The sequence below is a fragment of the Lethenteron reissneri genome, chromosome 44, assembly GCF_015708825.2.
Source record: "Lethenteron reissneri isolate LAM-NWPU_2019-01 chromosome 44, ASM1570882v1, whole genome shotgun sequence".
Lineage (NCBI taxonomy): Eukaryota > Metazoa > Chordata > Hyperoartia > Petromyzontiformes > Petromyzontidae > Lethenteron > Lethenteron reissneri.
Genome location: NC_083822.1, coordinates 5,115,969 through 5,136,769, shown reverse-complemented (window position 1 = coordinate 5,136,769; position 20,801 = coordinate 5,115,969). Strand labels below are relative to the sequence as shown.

The window sequence follows — 20,801 nt, the reverse complement described above, 5'->3', positions numbered from 1 at the left end:
AGTCCTTATGCGTGGGAGGAAACCGAAGCGCCTGAGGGAAAAACCCCACGCGTCCACGGACGGAAGCACTCTCAGGGGCCGTCCATAAATGACGTAACGCACCTGGGGGGGGGGGGGGGGTCAGACATTTGTGACGATGTGTGACGAGGGGGGGGGGGTGAGAAATGTGACGTCACATCAAAATGCGCAACTTTAAATAAATATAGACAACACGTTCTACTTAATTAAATTGACTTTTGAATAAATGTTTTCTCCTACAACATCAGAGTGCAGCGCCACATTAAATACGCACTACGATGACAATAGTTTAAAGCGATTTCAAGCATGTTTTATTTTCAAAATGGAAATATTTTTTTTTGGGGGGGGGGCAGAGCTTTGTGACGTCACATTTGAGGAGGGGGGGGGGGGTCGCGACGTGACGTCATTTATGGACGGCCCCTTTACCAGTCCGAGTCCACGTGTTTTTTGTCTGCACCGCCGTCTCCTGGCGGGGTTCTACGGCTCCTCTCGACGGCCACGGCACGGGGAGTTCCCCCAGCGTCCGTGCCATCCGTGCGATCCGCCAAAACCGCCGCCGCTTCGCAGCAGCCGAGATCACGGGTCGCGCGCGTAGCCGCCACCGCAAATTCAACACGTCTTGATTCCTCACCACCCCCCCCCCCCCCATGCGTTCCCAACCTCTCCTTTTCACGCGTTCACTTTTTGTTCACGCGCAAACCCGTCATGGTGGTGGGGGGGTGGGAGCCAAACAAAACATGGCAACGAACATAGTAGTAGGTTTTTACCCTTTTAAACTGGTACGAAACTGACACCTTTATTCAAGGCATCATGTTTGCAATAACCACAACACAAGTAGTCAAAAAAGCAAACAAAAAGAAGCAACTCTGATAATGATAATAATATGCACTGTCATTTTCAGAGTTGCTTCTTTTTCATGGGATCTCCTTTGCCAGTACCAAAATATACTAATAGGGTTTTTCCCCTTTTTTCTGGCAACAAAACTGACACCTTTTGCAAGGAATCATGCTTACATTAACCACAATACCTGCAGTCAAATGCAAACATTTGACTGCAGGTATTGTCAGAGTATTGTTTTTTTTTTGTTTGCATTTGACTGCAGGTATTGTGGTTAATGTAAGCATGATTCCTTGCAAAAGGTGTCAGTTTTGTTGCCAGAAAAAAAGGGGAAAAACCCTATTAGTATAATTTGCTTCTTTTTGTTTGCTTTTTTGACTACTTGTGTTGTGGTTATTGCAAACATGATGCCTTGAATAAAGGTGTCAGTTTTGTACCAGCTTAAAAGGGTAAAAACCTACTACTATATGTTGCCACTGGTAAAAGAGATCTCATAATAGCAACGAACGTTTTGGGTCTCCTCCACTTGTCCGGATTTGACCCCTGACGGTCCATGAAGGGGCATCGACTGGGACATCCGTGAAAGAAAAGCTCCATAACTCACAGCATTTCTACGGGATGAATGAAGTTTCTTATTCTGTAACTGCGTTCGGACGGCAGCCAATTGATTTGGAGTGAGTGTAGCGGCCTCTGGTGGCTAGGCAGGGTTCACGCGAATTGCATGCACTGCACTGTATGCTAATCGATCAACATTGATTCTTAACAGGGACTATTTGATGCATGGGTCGCGAGCCTTTATGATCTTCTTGGTTCTTTCGGTAAAGTCAGGTAGAATGGAAATAATAAAGTAATACAAATAAAACATAATAAAATAATTCTCACGACGTTTCGGCCACAATGCCAGCAGCCGTCCTCAGGTGGAGAGCAGGTCTGTCGAGTAGACAGAGTCTGACTCTAACTCTGACTGTCTACTCGACAGACCTGCTCTCCACCTGAGGACGGCTGCTTGCGTTGTGGCCGAAACGTCGTGAGAATTATTTTATTATGTTTTATTTTTATTATTTTATTATTTCCCTTCTACGTGACTTTACCGAAAGAACCAAGAAGATGAATCCCTGCAGTCACGAAAGCTTTCAATCGAAATTTAGCCTTGATGATGTTCACCGATCGATCGGTGCAGTTACATCCTTACTACTGTGAGCGGAATGGTTTCGTGCTGGTAACGCTCGTGCCTCACAGCAAGATGCCCTGGGTTCGATTCCCAACTCGGGAGTAGTTTCGTGTTAAGTTTGTATGTTCTCCCCCTGTTCTTGCAGAGGTTTCTTAGAGTTTCGCCGGTTTCCTCCATTGGAAGAAGAAAAAACCCCTAATACAATGTAAGGGGCCGTCCATAAATGACGTCACGCACCTAGGGGGAGGGGGGGGTCAGAGATTGGTGACGATGCGTGACAAGGGGAGGGGGGGGGGGGTGAGAAATGTGACGTCACATCAAAATGCGCAACTTTAAATCAATATAGACAACACGTTCTACTTAATTAAATAGACTTTTTAATAAATGTTTTCTCCTACAACATCAGAGTGCAGCGGCACATTAAATACGCACTACAATGACAACAGTTTAAAGCGATTTGAAGCATGTTTTATATTTTGGGGGGGGCAGAGCTTTGTGACGTCATATTTGAGGGGGGGGTCTGACTTTTTGTGACGCCGTGTGACGAGGGGGGGGGGGGGAAATCGTCCAAAATCGCGTGACGTCATTTATGGACGACCCCTAACTGGTATTGGCCAACTAATTAAACGATTAAAAAATAGTTCTACAAATTACTCCATTTGTGCCACACATCGCAACATTGCCCCTGGCCTTGAAAACTTGGCAGCACGCTGCATAAAAATAATCGTGAGAATCCGCGAGGCTTTCCTGGGTAAAACGATGACTGAAACGACACGACGCCGGTCACGATGTTCACTGCGTCGTTTGTGGCTGTCTCGAGGTGCTGGAGCGCCATCTGGGGGTCATTTGTTGTACTGACACCGCTGGTTTGTAACCGACAGTACTTTAACAATGTAACCCCCTCCCATACTATCGTACAGCGCAAAAGCTTGAGAATATCATTGGAACCTCATTTGCCAGTAAAAAATATGATAATTGTTTTTTTACCCTTTTATCTGGCAACAAAACTGAAATCTTTTTCTATGCAAACATGACTCCTTGTAAAAAAAAAAAAGGTGTCAGTTTTGTTGGCAGATAAAAGGGTAAAAAACTAATAATCAGCTTGAGAATAATCGTGCTGTATTTTACAGAAGTCTAAGTTCTATACTGAGTAGATAACATTGTTAAATTGAAAATCTTTCTAGAATAAGCACGTGCATTTAAGTTTGTAAGCTTATAAACATTTTGGACCAATAGTAATAGGGGTTTCTCCCTTTTTTCTGGCAACAAAACTGAAACCTTTTTACAAGGATTTATGTTCTTGGGTTATTCGGTAAATTCACGTAGGTAAAATAATTAAAACTAAAATTTATAAAAGTAAATTATTAACCACAATACTTGCAGTCAAAATGTAAACAAAAACACACTGATAATGTATGCAATTGTCCTTGAAACTGATTGGTCAACACCAGGACCAATGTTTTCAAGCAACATTTGTTTAAGAGGCAAAATGGACCAGTTTTCATGCCTCTCTCCTTGTCTCAACCAATACAGAACCCTCATCTCATCAATACAGAACCCTCACCCCCCCCCCCCCATCTGATTTATAACCCTCGTCTCATCTGACACAGAACTCCTGATTCAGGCTGGCTCAAAAAGTGCTGGTATTTACAGTTTTGTTGTTGTGTTTTTTACTTTAAAAAGCTCATGAGAAAAACGACTTTACCTAGTAAAACGAGGCAGCTTAAATCACTTCAATATGTATCCACCACTGTTGCCGTCTATTGCTATTTCAGTGTGGTTGTCCGATAGAGACACTGACTTCTACCATAGGGATATGGAATTTCCACCAACGAAAATATTTGCCACGCCATATTTTATTTGAGCAGGGAGCCATGCTCACTTTTGAATGAAGGCCTCATCCCAGACCACAATAAATGCACAACAATCCATCATATGAAATATGGGTTATCATTAATTTGGCTAATTTCAAGCTCTGAAAATGTAACAGATGACGATCTCAAAGCAGAGCACGTGGGAATTTGCGACCCTTACAGTGGACAGGACAAAACGGGCACTCGATTTCTCTTTTTTGACACAGGGTTTACACTTCTCTGCGAGATTACGATGCTGAAAGCACGATGTAAATACTCTTTGGTTCTTTCGGTAAAGTCACGTAGATGAAAAATGAAAATAATACAAAATAAAAATAATAAAATGAAAATAACTAAATTAAATCACGACATTTCGGAGGCAACACAAGCTTCCGTCATCTTACCCTATATAATCGCTTGTCACAAATAGCTCTCTCTATTCACTACAGTAATTGTGCTGTGGCTGTTCCACCTGATGACGGAAGCTTGTGTTGCCTCCGAAACGTCGTGATTTAATTTAGTTAATTTCATTTTTATTATTTTTATTATATTTTTTACTTTTCATCTACGCGACTTTACCGAAAGAACCAAAGAGTATGGATCCTTGCAGTCACGCAAACTTCAAATCCACAATGTAATACATCGGGGAAAAGGCCCCCAAGGAGTAAAAGACATTCATGACACAGTGACGTGAACTATAACCTTGAGTGGTGTATGGAACGAGACTAAAAGTTATTCCAGGCGTTAATGAAACCCTTGGGACATCGACGATTATGACGACGGACAAAGTGTTTTGCACTTTAAACAGACCGTGCGGGGAAAACACACAGGTCCATGAAGGCCGTACATTTTATTTTTTTTATACCAGGACACAGACTTCTCGTACAGCCTTTATTAAAACTCAACCGATCTCTGGCAAGACACGGCTGTACCAGCGCGCCAGGGTGGTAATATGATAAGTGAATGAAAGATAAACAACCACATTACTTGATGGACTGGTTTAGGTCCACACCTCCACCCACATCTCACCTCATTGGCACACACCTGGCTCCGCAAGTCCAATATGAGGAGGGGTAGTTAGATATACGCCAACGGCAAGAACACGTAATACTTCCCGTCCTTAAAGCTCACCGTCAAGTTATGTCATTCTACAGTGCATTCGTAAACACAACAATAATTATTATTTTGACAACGCTATTTAAAAGTTCGGCATATGTTATATAAGCCACATTCTGCTGATGAGACTCAGAGAGTCAAAATCGGTCCATAGTTTTGCCCGCTCAAATGAATGTTTCTGGAAAACAGGTCTGGAAGGCCAATGAACGTATCATCATCATCATCATCAGCAACAGTCGGTATATCCACTGCTTAATGAAGGAATCCCCATATGATCACCATCCCTTACGGTCCAGTGCTGCAAGCCATCCATCTCACTCCTGCACATGAACTGATCCCATAGCTCCATCTCTACTGCGGACATACTATGTGACACGTTCTCTCAAATGGCTGCCATTCCATCAATCTGTCTCGGCCATCCTAACGAGGGGACACGTTGATTCAGTGGTGGGTGTTGTGATGCCAGACGGACAGCCAGGGTTGGATTAAAGTTTTTAGGGGCCTCGGAACGAAGGGTCTAAGTATGTTACTGTATTACATATTGCAAAAAAATATATCAAGTCATCAAAGGTATGTATTTACCAATGCAAAATAAAAATTCCGCTCAAGGTAAATTAATCAAACATACATTACTCACTACACTAATTTCTTCCAACATGTTTTTCTCTCCTAGCTTTAGCTGTGGCAAAGCCATGAACGATGTTATCGTAAGACAAACAAGTTCAATAAAAGTGTGTAGAAATACTGTCGCTCACTTGTAACTTCAACATAGAATGGAGGGGCTTGAGGAGGGCCTACAAAACTAGCCCCTATGGATGAATCCAGTGTTCTCCACTAATTTTCATAGGGGCGGACACTTTCGCCTATAATGCATTAGTGTGAGGGCCGCCACACATTTGAAACCATTGGGTTTGACAGCACGATGTATGTGTGTGGTCTCCAATCCATGTGTTCCTGTTTCTGCCCAGGTTAATATACTTGTGCCAATAATATACAGCGCCTGTGTATATTTCCTTCACAATGTTCTTGCTCTAAACAGCACTTTGTTTTACCCGAGATGGACAGGCCTACTTGCAATTTGAGTCGTCAGTGCACTCTCCATTGTTTTCACTGTAACACAGGCGTTGGCACTTGGATTCGTCCTGTTGAGTTAGAGTGGAGCGGTGCATGTGGCGCAGGGAGGACACCAAACGAAGGTAACCGCATGACATGGATCTGAGTTTTAACAAAGGCAGATATTGTAGAGGGGTTGCTCTCGCACATACACACCACACGTGTGAATGTGGATCTACGTGTCTATCTGTACATGTACTTGTGTGTATGTTAAATGCCACTGACGTTGACCGTGGCTGGAAATCGATCTCAGGTCGCCGTGTCCGATTCCCGGGCCAATACCAACATCAGTGGCAAATACCTGAACCGGTCCTGTGACTCCCCTGGAACAGTGCCGAGCCTTAAACGAGTAAGCTCCTGCTGCTGCAATGTGTGAACATCAGCACTGGTGCTGGCTACGCCACATCCTGATCTGTATAGGTAATCTCTAAAAGCACTTGTCCCAACAGGCGCTGTAGACGATACCGGTGGGGAACTTTTGTGGGATCTTTGTCTGTGTGTCCAAGTGTCAATCATTGATCTTAATGTAGGGACAGGTTAGATTCTAGATTTTAAGCTTTCGTGACTGCAAGGATTTATACTCTTAGGTTTTTTCGGTAAAGTCACGTAGGTAAAAAATAAAATTAATAAAAGTAAAATAAAAAAAATCAACAGGTTAGAGTGAACTCGAGCAACAGTAAGCCTATTTCCAGGTCGGCATAACCTGTGCTTGCTTATTTGGCGAATGTATAGTTGCAGCTACGTTCATACATGTCATGTACTGCGATGCAGTATGTATACGTGTGCCAGGCTAAGTGTGTATTTGTGTCTATTGTACACATTGTGTGAAACAGGTGTGTATTGGGCATTGTGTATATTTGTCAATGTGTGTAGCTCTGTGCACGAGTGTGTATGTTATGTACATGTGTGTACAGATGCCTTACGTGTATAAGACAACATGTCAATGTATACATACAAGTGAGTGGACAAATGTAGATGTTGAGCTTCTATTGCACCGGAGGGAGCCAATCGTGTTCATTGGAGTTGCGGGGGAAGGGCCACACTAAACCCACGCAAACAAAACATCTGCTAATCCAGCCGACTTTGTTTTGCAAGCCTGACTCTGCTGATGAGACCGAGAAAGGTCGAGACCGGTCCCGAGTATCAACAGTATTGGCAGGTGAAATGTTCGCAAAGAGCAAACTGTAGCTACGACAATGTTATTGCATCGCTGACACCAAGCCTGGAGGGTGCTTGGTTGGGTGACCACCATTAAAAACGCATGTGTTTTCGGCTTCTGCGTGGTTACATTGTGCGAATAAGTCAATTGTTGAAACTGTACTGTGCTCCAACATATATGGTCCTCGCCGTCACGAGCCTGCACTGACCGGTTCGATGAAGTGTGTGGGGCAGGAGGTTCAACAATCGTAGTGGTTGCTTCCTCTGTTGACCTGTGCGATCATGTGCACGCGTGAATGCACTTTGACCGCGTAACTTAAATTACTTCCAGGGCCAAAGTGTCTCAACGTGCACGCCAAAGTCGCCGCCGGCAGCGCTCCAAGTTCGGCCCCGCACGTAGGAACGGGCCCTTTACCTTCCACTCCAGGTCAGTATTCAAGGGAGTCACGATCTTTTGAAAGAGAGCACTTTGGGATACTGTCGCAAAATGTGTAGATTTGTACAAGTGTTATATTATTACACAGGCCACCATACTTCAATAGGGATTACCGTTGGTACGGCTATTTTAATACAATCGACAGGAAGGACAAGCTCATAGGGCTCGCATAATACGCATGCATAATGCATCATGTACGTTGACATACAAATACTGGAGGAAGGGCCTTTGCTATTGATGCCCCCAGGGTCTGGAAATATATTGCCAATAAACTGCAACTTGAATCACTACCTATGCGATCTTCACTCTAAACTGCTCTAGAGGAGTTGTACACCCCTAGCTGCCACTGCAATTTAGTGGCCTAAAATACAATGTTTCGCTCCGGATGATCGCTGCAAAGTATGCAAAGTATGATCTGTGTTTTGATTTAGTGTGTTGATCTTAAAGGTGCATTGAAAAATGTTGATACTCCGACTGATGCTCATACTGTTGTGGAGTGACTCATGCAGCCAGCTATGGCTGCAGGGTTTGGTAGTACATGTTGTTTACGTCGTTTATTGTGAAAATTCGGTCAGTTCCTATGACCACTGTTTCATTGCTTTTATGGCTTTATTTTGGTGATTTTCGAAAAGGTTTTTGGTTTGGCCATGTTTGTTTGTTGTAGTACAGAGTTAGACTGATGGCCTTAATCTAAGTTGTCTTGTGCTTGTTGTTGTTTGACTTGCATTCCACTGAGATATTTGCACAGGGTTGGTGTACGGTGATTTTTCTGCAATATTTTGCTGTCTTTTCTTGGATTTTCTGTTTGCACATTGTCACTTTAAGATGTTTTCTTGTTCATGTTTTTGTTTTTGTTTGTTGCGGTTGCACCCGATTCAAGAGCCGAATGGCTCACAGGGCTATACCTAATAAATGAACTTTTGAACTTTTATTAATCCCTCCCCTATTGCTCAAGAGCGCAGAAGCGTGGTCACCACATCTACGCCTCTATATGATGAACGAAACACCATTGGAACCTCATTTGCCAGTAAAAAATATGATAATTGTTTTTTTACCCTTCTATCTGGCAACAAAACTGACACATTTTTTACAAGGAGTCATGTTGCATAGACCATAATACCTGCAGTCATAATGCAAACAAAAAACATAACTCTGATAATGTATGCACTGTCCTTGAAGTTGATTGGTCCACACCCGAGACAGCTTTCCTTAGAGCCTAGTCTCACATGGGTTGGACCAGATGACGCCAAAAGGCGCACAACTCAAAGACAATGCACCATCAAAGTATGAGAGCTCGGGGTAAGCATTTACACCATTTGAACCTCATTTGCCAGTAAAAAATATGATTATTGGTTCTAGACTTGAAGCTTTCGTGACTGCAAGGAATCATATTCTTAGGTGTTTGACGGAGACTTGTGTTGCCTCCGAAACGTCGTGATCTTTATTTTATTTTATTATTTTTATTAATTTTGATGTTTTACCTACGTGACTTTACCGAAAACACCTAAGAATATGATAATTGTTTTTTTACCCTTCTATCTGGCAACAAAACTGACACATTTATATATTTACGCGATCTCACCCAAAAAAACCTCTATTATAATATGATAATTGTTTTTTTTCCCAAGAAAGGCTCACTGAGTTGTACGACTCTCGATCGATTGATACGGGTAAATTATTATTTAAGCGTAAAAGCGTTGCGCTTTAAACCTTCATCCACTGCTGGATGAAGTCCTCCCCACTCCTTGCCGATCTGTGATCACACATCGCCACGGCAATTAATTGCCGGGATGAAGAGAGTAAGCCCAGCATTGGCTCGCACGTCAAAGTGGCACTGCCCTGAGTCGCCACGGCACCTGACGTTGACCTCTGACGAGCACCGTTTTCATCATTCGACTCGGCGTGCGCGATGCACCAGCGGCACTGAGCCGTACTGCACTAACCCCCTGACGAATGTTGTTTCAACCGAGTTACCCCCTTGCCTGACCCACCATGGTCTGGAGAAATAAATGTCATGAATAATGAACTGCAAATATTTTAACCGATAGTAACTGCAAGCGAATAACAAAAAACGCAAAGGACGCTCTGCGTGCATAATGTGATTTGTTCGCGTGCGGTGCCGTTTAGTTTTTATTTTATATCGGCAGATCCATGCACGATTATTCACCGATGACTCTCGTGTATGAAATAATTTCACACATTTATAAATCAGCTCACGTACCCCCCCCCCCCTCCGGGACATTACCACGTGCCCCCAGAGATCTACGTACCCCCCCCCCCCCTCGGTTGAGAACCACCGCGCTACGAGATGCCGACGCTACGGGGCTACGCGTGGCAACTGTCCACGCTGCTACTGCCGCTGCTGCTGCTGCCACCTTTGCCGTGGTCTCCCGCCGCTACCGCTGAGGCTGGGCGAATCCTCGCGGTGCCCGTGGACGGCAGCCACTGGATGGGCATGAAGACGCTGCTGCTGGAGCTGACGAGGCGTGGGCACACCATCACCGTCCTGCGCAGCAGCACCACCTTGTTCGTGGACGAGACGTCCGACGACTTCCACATCGAGAACGTGCAGGTGAGAGACGCTCGCCTGAGATTGTGGGTGGGGCGGCATCCCTCACCCCACCCGCTGACACCTCGAAAATTGTTATTTTACAATGTATACCAGAGGGAATATGTTGAATGTTTGTATAAATGAAGGTCCTTATTTAAACATTTTCCATTTTTTTTATTGTTGAAATTTCGGGAGCGTCCACCACCCCGCACCTCCGATTAGCGCGGTTTGCTACGTACGGTGTGAAAGAAGTTATTTGGGAGGTTTCTAGATCCGCCTCTGGCGGAAGGGCTTAAAGCTACCCAACTTCTGGGAGGCTCAACCAGGGCACATGGGTGGGTTGAGCCGGCAGTCCATCCCACTTTTCAATAGCCCAGCTAACACCGCCCATTTTCGATAACCACGTCCACTCTACCTATAGCCTCCACCTACAAGGTGGGTGGTTTCGTCCTCTGATGTTGGCCATGCCCACTTCTCGGAGAGCCCCACCCCCCACATCAACTCGCCCCACCCATTTAACCCCACATCGTGAGTCGTCAGGCAGAGCATTCCGAAAAGGAAAGTCGGGGAAAAAATCCCTCTTCTCACAAATGCTTTGGGACACCGGGAGAGTGTGGGGTAGCGTGGGTGAGTGGGGAGAGTGGGTGAGTGGGGAGAGTGGGTGAGTGGGGAGAGTTGGTGAGTGGGGTGAGTGGGGAGCGTGGGTGAGTGGGGAGCGTGGGTGAGTGGGGAGCGTGGGTGAGAGGGGAGAGTGGGTGAGTGGGGAGAGTTGGTGAGTGGGGAGAGTGGGTGAGTGGGTAGCGTGGGGGAGTGGGGAGCGTGGGTGAGTGGGGAGCGTGGGTGAGTGGGGAGAGGGGGTGAGAGGGGAGAGTGGGTGAGTGGGTGAGTGGGGTGAGTGGGGAGCGTGGGTGAGAGGGGAGAATGGGTGAGTGGGGTGAGTGGGTGAGTGGGGAGCGTGGGTGAGAGGGGAGAGTGGGTGAGTGGGGTGAGTGGGTGAGTGGGGAGCGTGGGTGAGAGGGGAGAGTGGGTGAGTGAGGTGAGTGGGTGAGTGGGGAGCGTGGGTGAGAGGGGAGAGTGGGTGAGTTGGGTGAGTGGGGTGAGTGGGGAGAGTGGGTGAGTGGGGTAGCGTGGGTGAGTGAGGAGCGTGGGTGAGTGGGGTGAGTGGGGAGCGTGGGTGAGTGGGGAGCGTGGATGAGTGGGGTGAGTGGGGAGCGTGGGTGAGTGGGGAGAGTGGGTGAGTGGGGAGAGTGGGTGAGTGGGGAGAGTGGGTGAGTGGGGTAGCGTGGGTGAGTGGGGAGCGTGGGTGAGTGGGGAGCGTGGGTGAGTGGGGAGAGTGGGTGAGTGGGGAGAGTGGGGAGCGTGGATGAGAGGGGTGAGTGGGGAGCGTGGGTGAGTGGGGAGCGTGGGTGAGTGGGGAGCGTGGGTGAGTGGGGTGAGTGGGGAGCGTGGGTGAGTGGGGTGAGTGGGGAGCGTGGGTGAGTGGGGAGCGTGGGTGAGTGGGGAGCGTGGGTGAGTGGGGAGCGTGGGTGAGGGGGGTGAGTGGGGAGCGTGGGTGAGTGGGGTGAGTGGGGAGAGTGGGTGAGTGGGGTAGCGTGGGTGAGTGGGGAGCGTGGGTGAGTGGGGAGCGTGGGTGAGTGGGGAGAGTGGGTGAGTGGGGAGAGTGGGGAGCGTGGATGAGAGGGGAGAGTGGGTGAGTGGGGTAGCGTGGGTGAGTGGGGAGCGTGGGTGAGTGGGGAGCGTGGGTGAGTGGGGAGAGTGGGTGAGTGGGGAGAGTGGGGAGCGTGGATGAGAGGGGAGAGTGGGTGAGTGGGGAGCGTGGGTGAGTGGGGAGCGTGGGTGAGTGGGGAGCGTGGGTGAGTGGGGTGAGTGGGGAGCGTGGGTGAGTGGGGTGAGTGGGAGCGTGGGGAGCGTGGGTGAGTGGGGAGCGTGGGTGAGTGGGGTGAGTGGGGAGCGTGGGTGAGTGGGGAGCGTGGGTGAGTGGGGTGAGTGGGGAGCGTGGGTGAGTGGGGAGAGTGGGTGAGTGGGGAGAGTGGGTGAGTGGGGAGAGTGGGTGAGTGGGGTAGCGTGGGTGAGTGGGGAGCGTGGGTGAGTGGGGAGCGTGGGTGAGTGGGGAGAGTTGGTGAGTGGGGTGAGTGGGTAGCGTGGGTGAGTGGGGAGAGTGGGTGAGTGGGGTGAGTGGGTGAGTGGTGTTAGGAGAGTGTTGATTGTAGAACGAATTTTGCTGCTGTGGCGACACTTCCTGATGCACCTCTTTCCACAAATAAACATGACCAGTTGGATTAATTTTACGTGAATATAGAATCACAACAGAACCCACGGACAATGAGTTGAGGCCACGGTTAATATTAGTCACAGGTAATAAAAGCGTGTATTAGAGGAGTTTCACTTGAAAGCGTTAATTCATTTAGAATAATGATCATTATTTTGAATCATCTTAGTTGGCAGTCCCGACCCCGTGGTATTCGCCTTAAAAAGGGTGTGGTAATCGAACTCATGGTGCAGGGTGGCGCTGCGGTTAGAGCTGCGAGTTGAAATACCGGTTAGAGGTCTACTCCGCCTATCGCTATCATCGTCAGCACCTCTCCACAGGGTCGATAACATCACACACTCCCACATTTAGGGCACCGTGTCCATCCCATTGAAATGCTGGGGGCCCAGATCGCGTGAGCCTTATTGACTGTTGAGATGCTATCAGAAAGTACCGATGATATGGCTGGTGTGGCACACTAGAAAGTCCTGTGGTCAGGACCAACGCTAATGTTTATACACTGCACTGGGCACTCATTTAGGCAGCATAGGAGAGGCCCAGGCTCGGTTTAGATACAATGTGCCACTGATGTTATGGGTTCATAGTGCAGTGCATGGTCCATTGCACCACACCCCTCCCTACTACACCACAATAGATGTACTTTGTAACTGTGCCATGTACTTGCTGTGGTACAGCATAAACTATAATACAGGATAACTCCTCTTATCAGTGACCCTATCACCGGCCACTGTACTATCTGGCCCAATTCTTCCAATGATCTGCAATAATCCGCGACCTTTCCCACAATTACTTTTCCCATAGTTCATTGGGGAATGGCTTCCAAGCAGAGTGGTGCAGGAAATGAATCCACATGGGTCATCCACGATTTTTTTTTTTACCCCACCGATAAGTGGAGTAAAATCACGCGTAACCCAGTGGGCCAACAGCATCCGCCATTTCGTTCCGCCAGATTCCGGCCAAGACGGTGATCACTCGCGAGGAGGGCTTGGCGATGGCCGAGCGCTGGATCCTGGACGTCGCCTTCGCTCCGCCGAGCACGTTTTTCAGCACCATCTCCTCCACGCTGGCGATGGCGAGGGCGATGGCCGGCATGGCGTCCGACATGGCGGTGGCCATCGAGAAGACGCTGGGCGACGGCGCACTCATGTCGCGGCTGCGGGACGCGCGCTTCGACGCCGTTCTCGCCGACACGTTCTACCCCGGCGGGCCCATGGTGGCACGCGCACTCGGCCTCCCCGTCGCGCTGCTGGGCCGCTGGGAGGTGGGCGGCGACGTACACCTGCAGCTGGCGCCTGCGCCGCTCTCCTACGTGCCGGCGCTCGACTCGCGCTACAGCGACCACATGGGATTCTCGCAGCGCCTCGACAACTTCATCAGGTTTGGCGGCGGGCGACACGATGCTTCCGAAGGGCACGGTGCAAAGTGCGGAACGAAAACAAAGTTACGATGCTGCCCAGTGCCAACCTCAGGCGAGGTGGCAAACGAATAATGGGTTTGTGCGATTTGATTTGAGGCCACGGATGATTTGTTGCAGACAACAGGAGTGTGGATTAGAGGAGTTTCACTTGAAAGTGTGTTATTATTGTTTAAAGCAATCTTGACGATCATCTTAGTTGGCAGCCGTGAGCCAGCAGTGTTGGCCTGAATAGACAGTTATGGATGGAACTCATGGGGCAGGGTGCTGCTGTGGTTAGTGCGATTGACTCGCGATCGGTAGGCTGCAGGTTCAGTGGTGGTTGCATTTCCACCACTGACCAATGTCGTTTTGTGCATTGGTTGTGTCCATCTGAAATGGGAAGGCACAACAACTCCACTAAAGATGTTCCAATATCAACAAAACTTGCACACAAACTTGTGTTGCTCTTATTGACTTGCCCTGTTGAACACTGGCCACATTGGTAGCAGTGTTGTTCAAAACCTGGAGCCACAAACAGGAGCAAAAAGGACCACTTTTAAATATGCAAAGTATTTTCGCCCTGACAACTCCGGTCAGCTGTTATACCACAAATCCAATATTTCCGAAGATAAGCACACGTTGGAATGCGTTACAATCTGCATGCACATCTATTGATTTGTCCATGTCTTTTCTTCTGTCAGTCGTCACATGGCGGCTGACAATGAGGCTGGACGAACCTCTTCACTTTCTTCCAATCTCGAGTCATGGCGATCGCTTCCTCTAGGCCTACGCTTTTCTCCTTTATATCCTTCTTTGCACCTGATCCTGTTTGATCTCCAAAGCTAAGCAGGTCTGATCCTGGATAATGCATAACAGCACGCATTATCGGCCACCTCGTGGCTACCTCGTGGCTAAATTGTGACCAGTGTAAAATCTACGCTCCCCACCTTTACCAACCTGCACTTATCAGCACGGTGAAATGTGGTAAAATAATCCCCCGCGATCTGAACGGCATGGGGTAGTTCTCTCCAGCGGCGGGCTGACGAGAGGTCTGCACTTGTCCGCGCACGGCTGCGCCCAGGTACTGGAGCGCGTACGCGCTGAACCGCGCGCTCGTCTTCCCCACGTTCGACCGCCTGTGCGAGCGCTACCTGGGCGCCGACGTCTCCTACGAGCAGCTGTACCAGCGCGCCGACGTCGTGCTGCTCAAGATCGACTTCGTGCTCGAGTACCCGCGCCCCACCATGCCCAACTTCGTCTACGTGGGCGGCCTGCAGTGCCGGGAGGCGCGGCCGCTCGCCGGCGAGCTGGCGGCGCTGTACGCCGGCGCGGGGCCGCACGGCGTCATCGTGGCGTCGTTCGGCTCGCTCGTCTCCTCGCTGCCCCCGCGCGTCGCCGAGGAGGTGGCGCGAGCGTTCGCCCGCCTGCCGCAGAAGGTGGTGTGGCGCCACGCGGGGCCGCGGCCGCCGGGGCTCGGCGACAACACGCTGCTGCTGCCGTGGCTGCCCCAGAACGACCTGCTGGCGCACGGCGCCACGCGTGCCTTCGTGTCGCACGGCGGCGAGGGCGGCGTCTACGAGGCCATCCGCCACGGCGTCCCGCTGCTCGGCCTGCCCATGTACGGCGACCAGCACGACAACGTGGCGCGGCTGGTGGAGCGTGGCGCCGCGCTGTCGCTCAGCGGGCGCCTGCACGCGCTGACGAGCGACGAGTTCCTGGCGCCACTGCGGCGGCTGCTGGACGAGCCGCGGTTCGGCGAGGCGATGCGCCGCCTGTCCCTCCTGCACCGCGACACGCCGGTGCCGCCGCTGGACCTCGCCGCGTTCTGGGTGGAGTTCCTGGCGAGGAACGGTGGGGCGCCGCACCTGCGCGTCGCCGGCCTCGAGATGCCCGCGTACCGCAGGTGCTCGCTGGATGTGCTGCTGGCGCTGCTGCTGGCGCTCGTGGCGGCGGCTACGGTTGGCGCCTTGATGTTGGTGCGGGTCAAGAGGTGGCTTTGTCAGTCGGATGAGAGGCCGAAGAGGGAGTGAGTGGTAGAGGTGGTTGTGATGTATGTCCAACATCTGTCTACGTAGTAAACCGTGATAATCGGTGCAGGGGAAGGACAACAAACTAAACATTTCTCAATAAATGTTTTCAATCTAGAGATTACGATGGTATTGGTGTTGATTATGATTGTGATAATACTGGAGTGATTATTTTTTTGTAATTGAGTTCTTCACTGAAACTAATGCCTCTCTGTCCTGATCCCTCAGCAGCGGGTCACACCGTGGCAGACAACACGAGACGTGTGCGACGCATCTTCATAATGAACTCTTTAAAAAAGTGTTTTAAAAAAACATCGGTTTTATTAACAAATTCGCTTAACTCACGGTCGAGAAGTACATCACTGGCGCCTGAAACACGCGGCGCCTGCGTTTTGTGCGAGCCGATTTCACAGTTTAGGGACCGCCGCGTTTTTCACCTACACAAAAAATATATAATTAATATGCTGTCCATGAAATAATTGTAATTGCTTGAAAGGAGGAAATAATTGATTAATTGATGCCGAATTTCATACAGGCATGCATTGTCACCGGATCTGAGTACGTGTGCAAAATTTGGAATTGATTGGGCAACAGGAAGTAGACTAACTTTTGATTACAAGATTTGACAACGACACATGAGTCAAGCTCTCTGGCCTCGTACCAATTGAGACGAGGCTCAAAAGGAAGCCGTCTCTGGAGTGGACCAGTCAGTTTCAAGGACAATGCATATATTATCAGGGAGTGTTTTTTTTTGTATTTTGACTACAAGTATTGTGGTTAATGCAGACATGATTCCTTGTAAAAAGGTTTCAGTTTTGTTGCCAGAAAAAAGGGGAAAACCGCTATTATTATATTTTGATACTGGCAAAGGAGGTCTAATGATGATTCAGTAGAACCGTTGAGAAGACCAACAACACGTGTACGTACACGGGCGGCCAATATCGATTCCGGCTCAGAAGGTGGCTGGCGGGACTCTTGAGTCGAGAACCTTGCATCCACGACCATCCGTGCGTACAACTGGGCTCTGATGCAGACCTGCGCAGTGTGGTGATGTACACATATCGCTGCTCCTTTCACAGATATCCAACTAAATGTGGTGCCACCCATCTGGAGCCCCTTCACTTCTAAAGTGCAACGGGGATTATTAATCATCGAGTGCTGATGAACCGAGGTGCAGTAGCATCAGCAGCGACAAATTGGCAGCAATCCCAACAAATTCAGCGGTGTTTGCGGTGGAGGCCGACTGCAGTGGCATTTTCAGGTTGAGCTGCTGGTGCCTCCATTTGCCCTGCTTCGGATTGTGGAGAAATGAAAACACTTTTGCCTAAAGATGTTTTTTTAAGTCCGGCATGTGTCTGTAATAAACGTAGATAAAGAGACCGGTACACTGTACTTCGTATCATGCATTGCATCATTACTACTATAATGAGCCAAGAATGTTTGTGTGTAACGCACGTTTACGTCACTCCACATGCCGCACCCCCGTCATTAATATTCATGAGCGGGTGGATTTTTACACTCGCACAGGTCGAGCGGAAATAAATTTTGTTTCGCAAATTCGTTTGACGTTTTTTTATTGAATGTGAATCTAATAAATAATAATTCTATGCAGAAACAAAGTGGATTTGGTGTCTTTATTTATTTAGCACTTGAGACAAAAGGTAAGTCTAATTTATGCTTCTACATTATGGTAAAATATATATTTCTCGGTGATTTTCCAGATATTGTATCGAAATCAAATTTATTTCAACCCCAGCGACCGAAAGCAGAAGAGAATAAAGTATCAGAGCAGTGAATTTGAACAAATTGAAGGTCAGTTATACAGTGCTGCAGTGACATGAAGTAAAGTGTTCGATGATATACTTTTGTGCAAGATTCACTGCCATTACATTTACACAAGATACAATTATACTCTGCTCAATTTTTTTTATATTACAGCTTCCGTGCTAGGACAGGCAAACAAGCTAGTTGATAATTAAGCTTTATTAGGAGCATCGCTTTGTGTCTCATTTACACATCGAGTTCCCATTCTGTTTGGACACGTTTTGTGTCACGCTTTTTACTAACTCACTCTGTTGTTGTCGTTGTATCCTCAAATCTTGTAACTCAATTTTAACCCACTTCCCAATGTGGTATCGACTGAAAACTTGGTATACTTATGTCGTACTGATGACAATACTATATTCTATCATTAAAAAATATTTCTAAACAATCTTTTTTATGTCTTATGTTTCGGCATGGGTCTAATTGTCCACGGTAAACTGACGTTGGCTGTAATTGACCACGGCCCATGACGTTATGGCAAGCTTCGGGGCCACTTCCTGGAGTGGTGGAGTTCTTCCATTACTAGCACGGTACATTTCATTAAAGCGTGTTTAAAAAAAAAGTTTTTTTATATTACTTATTTTTAGACTCCCGTCACGAAGCGTCAGAGGACTTGGAAAATCACGAGTTGGGGTGACACACCCACGCAAGAATCTCGCCTTGGGGCAACGTGAGGCTACTTGGGACAAGATCTGTTCGGGAGCGCCTATTTTAGGTCAGTACGATTGTCCCCCTCGTTGCTGTTGTCCTGGCAATGTGCAGGTTTCCCCGGGACGTTACACGTTCTCCTTGTTGATATTCTCCATCCCACGTGTCCCAGCTTTTTTTGTGTACCTCAAGAACGGTAACCCCAAGCATTGCTGAGGCCTGTGTGTGTGCGTGTACAGATTATATTCTAGGTTTTTTCGGTCACGTAGGTAAAAATTTTAAATTAATAAAAATAAAATAAAAAATAAAAATCACAGCGTTTCGGAGGCAACACAAGCTTCCGTCTTCAGGTGGGACCGTCACAGCACGATAGCTGTGATTTTTATATTTTATTTTTTATTTTACTTTTATTAATTTTATTTTTTTACCTACGTGACTTTACCGAAAGAACATAAGAATCCTTGCAGTCACGAAAGCTTCAAATCTACGTGTAGAGATTAACAACACCAAGCCCGGATACAGCGATTAGATTAGATTCCTAACAAGGAACAACATCGCTAGCACGTAGCAATCTGAACCTGTCGCGGGCCTCCCCAAGGTTCGCCGAGCCATAAATGAAGTGGCTGGTGTGGCGGGCGTGGGTGAGTATCAGCACCGAGAAGGCAAAGGTGGCCGGGCGTAGTGCTATCCACACTATTCCCTCATTTCGTGCCACACCGTGTCCAACGACAGTCCTGTTTGACGGCCGTGTTGAGGTTTTGTTGTTGTGAATTGCGCTTGTTACACCACATCAGCAGCAGCATCATCATCATCAAATAATTTGTTCCGACTTGAATAGGCACTTGCTGAGGTTAACCAGGGGTGGGGAACCTGTTTTCTGCCAAGGGCCATTTGGATATTTATAACATCATTCGCGGGCCATGCAACATTATCAATTAAAAAATTGGTCAAACATTTAATTAACTCGCCCCTAATGTGATGGCTGTAACCGCTTCTCGTTGGCGAGGCGTGTGATGTTGGCTGGTATTGATGATGTTGCTACTCGCAACTGTTTTCATGGTTTGCTCCTAGATTTATTGAATTTCGAGTCCCGCCTGCGGTTGCCGTGGCAGGGCCAGACTCAATGATTTCGCGGGCCTCATACGGCCCCCACGGGCCGGACGTTCCCCACCCCTGGGCTCAACGGTGGATATTTGGTGCGTGCGTTAAACTGCCAATGTGCAATTTGCCAATACAAAAAAACACATTGATCTCATGCCACTAGCTCGCCTGTTGCGATGTTGTTCACGGGCACGAGTCTCCTCCTCAATGCGGCTTCACCTTCCCAGCTGAAGCCGGCTCTGACCACGGGCGATCCACAGTTCTGCAATGACCTCTGACCCAGCAGGCCGTTTGAGAGTACAAATGAATCAACTTCATGGCGGTACCCCGGGGTTCCATAGTACCCCTGTTCTCGTATAATGTCCATGATGCAGTCATTAAATCCTCTATATTAAGTTATCTTGCTTGCTTAGGACCGTGCAAATCTTTCGGTCGTTTTTAACCCACTTCCCGTGATCCAATCGAGCTAACATTTTTCACACAGACTCGTTGTGCGTGACAATTAATGTTCGTGAAAACATTTTTCCAAAATTTTACACTTTTTAGGACAAAAATATTATATTTAATTACAAATTGCTTAATGGTGCAATGCAATCATCTGACCCATAGGTGGCAGCCATCTCAAGCCAGAGGACGAGAGGACTCGAGCCGCCACGCATATAAAGGATTTATAGTGAAAAACTTTGTTTTTACTGGTTATACTTGTTTTTAGTCTGATGGTCGGCGATGCGGCAATCGACTCATCTCGACGAGCTCTACACGATGCATGATTCAAAGTGTTTTTGATAACGCATTTTTAATGCTGTTTGGCGTTTCGACATCGCGGAGTGGCACTGTTGTCGGATTGATTGGTACCCCAGTCGCGGAGTTAAGTACAACCCCTGGGAAAAATAGCGTCCCAGGAATAAAATATTTAATTGCCGCGGCCAGTTTCTATTATTTGGTACCCCGGGGTGCCGCCATAAGGATCAAACAACGAATAAACCTTCCCTGCCCCTCAACACATTCATTCCCAACCCCGTGGCCTTCAAAGGCAACATATATATTTATAGCATAGGCGATGTTTCAGGCCACGGCCCTTCACCGTGCACAGATGCACGTTTTAAAAGTACAGTATTTACCGTGCAATGGCGTGCAATGTTATGACGCTATAAAATTTGCGTTATTTTTAAAGCGATTCAGCAGCTGCAACAGTTGCGCAAGTGATGGCGCCCAGGGACCCAGCTTCAAACGGATCGCGCGGGTGGCGTTGGCGCCTTATACACTTTGCTTTGAAAACCCGA

General features: G+C 48.0%; 1 protein-coding gene across 1 annotated transcript; it reads left to right on the top strand.

Moving 5' to 3' along the window:
• The first annotated feature begins 6,155 nt into the window (after positions 1-6,155).
• On the top strand, positions 6,156-18,020 carry LOC133353578 (UDP-glucuronosyltransferase 2C1-like). The gene is made up of 5 exons (XM_061569929.1): positions 6,156-6,191; positions 7,598-7,693; positions 9,961-10,274; positions 13,472-13,899; positions 15,000-18,020. The coding sequence occupies exons 3-5, from the start codon at positions 10,011-10,013 to the stop codon at positions 15,946-15,948; spliced, it is 1,641 nt and encodes a 546-aa protein (XP_061425913.1). The 5' UTR covers positions 6,156-6,191; positions 7,598-7,693; positions 9,961-10,010; the 3' UTR covers positions 15,949-18,020.
• The last annotated feature ends 2,781 nt before the right edge of the window (positions 18,021-20,801 follow it).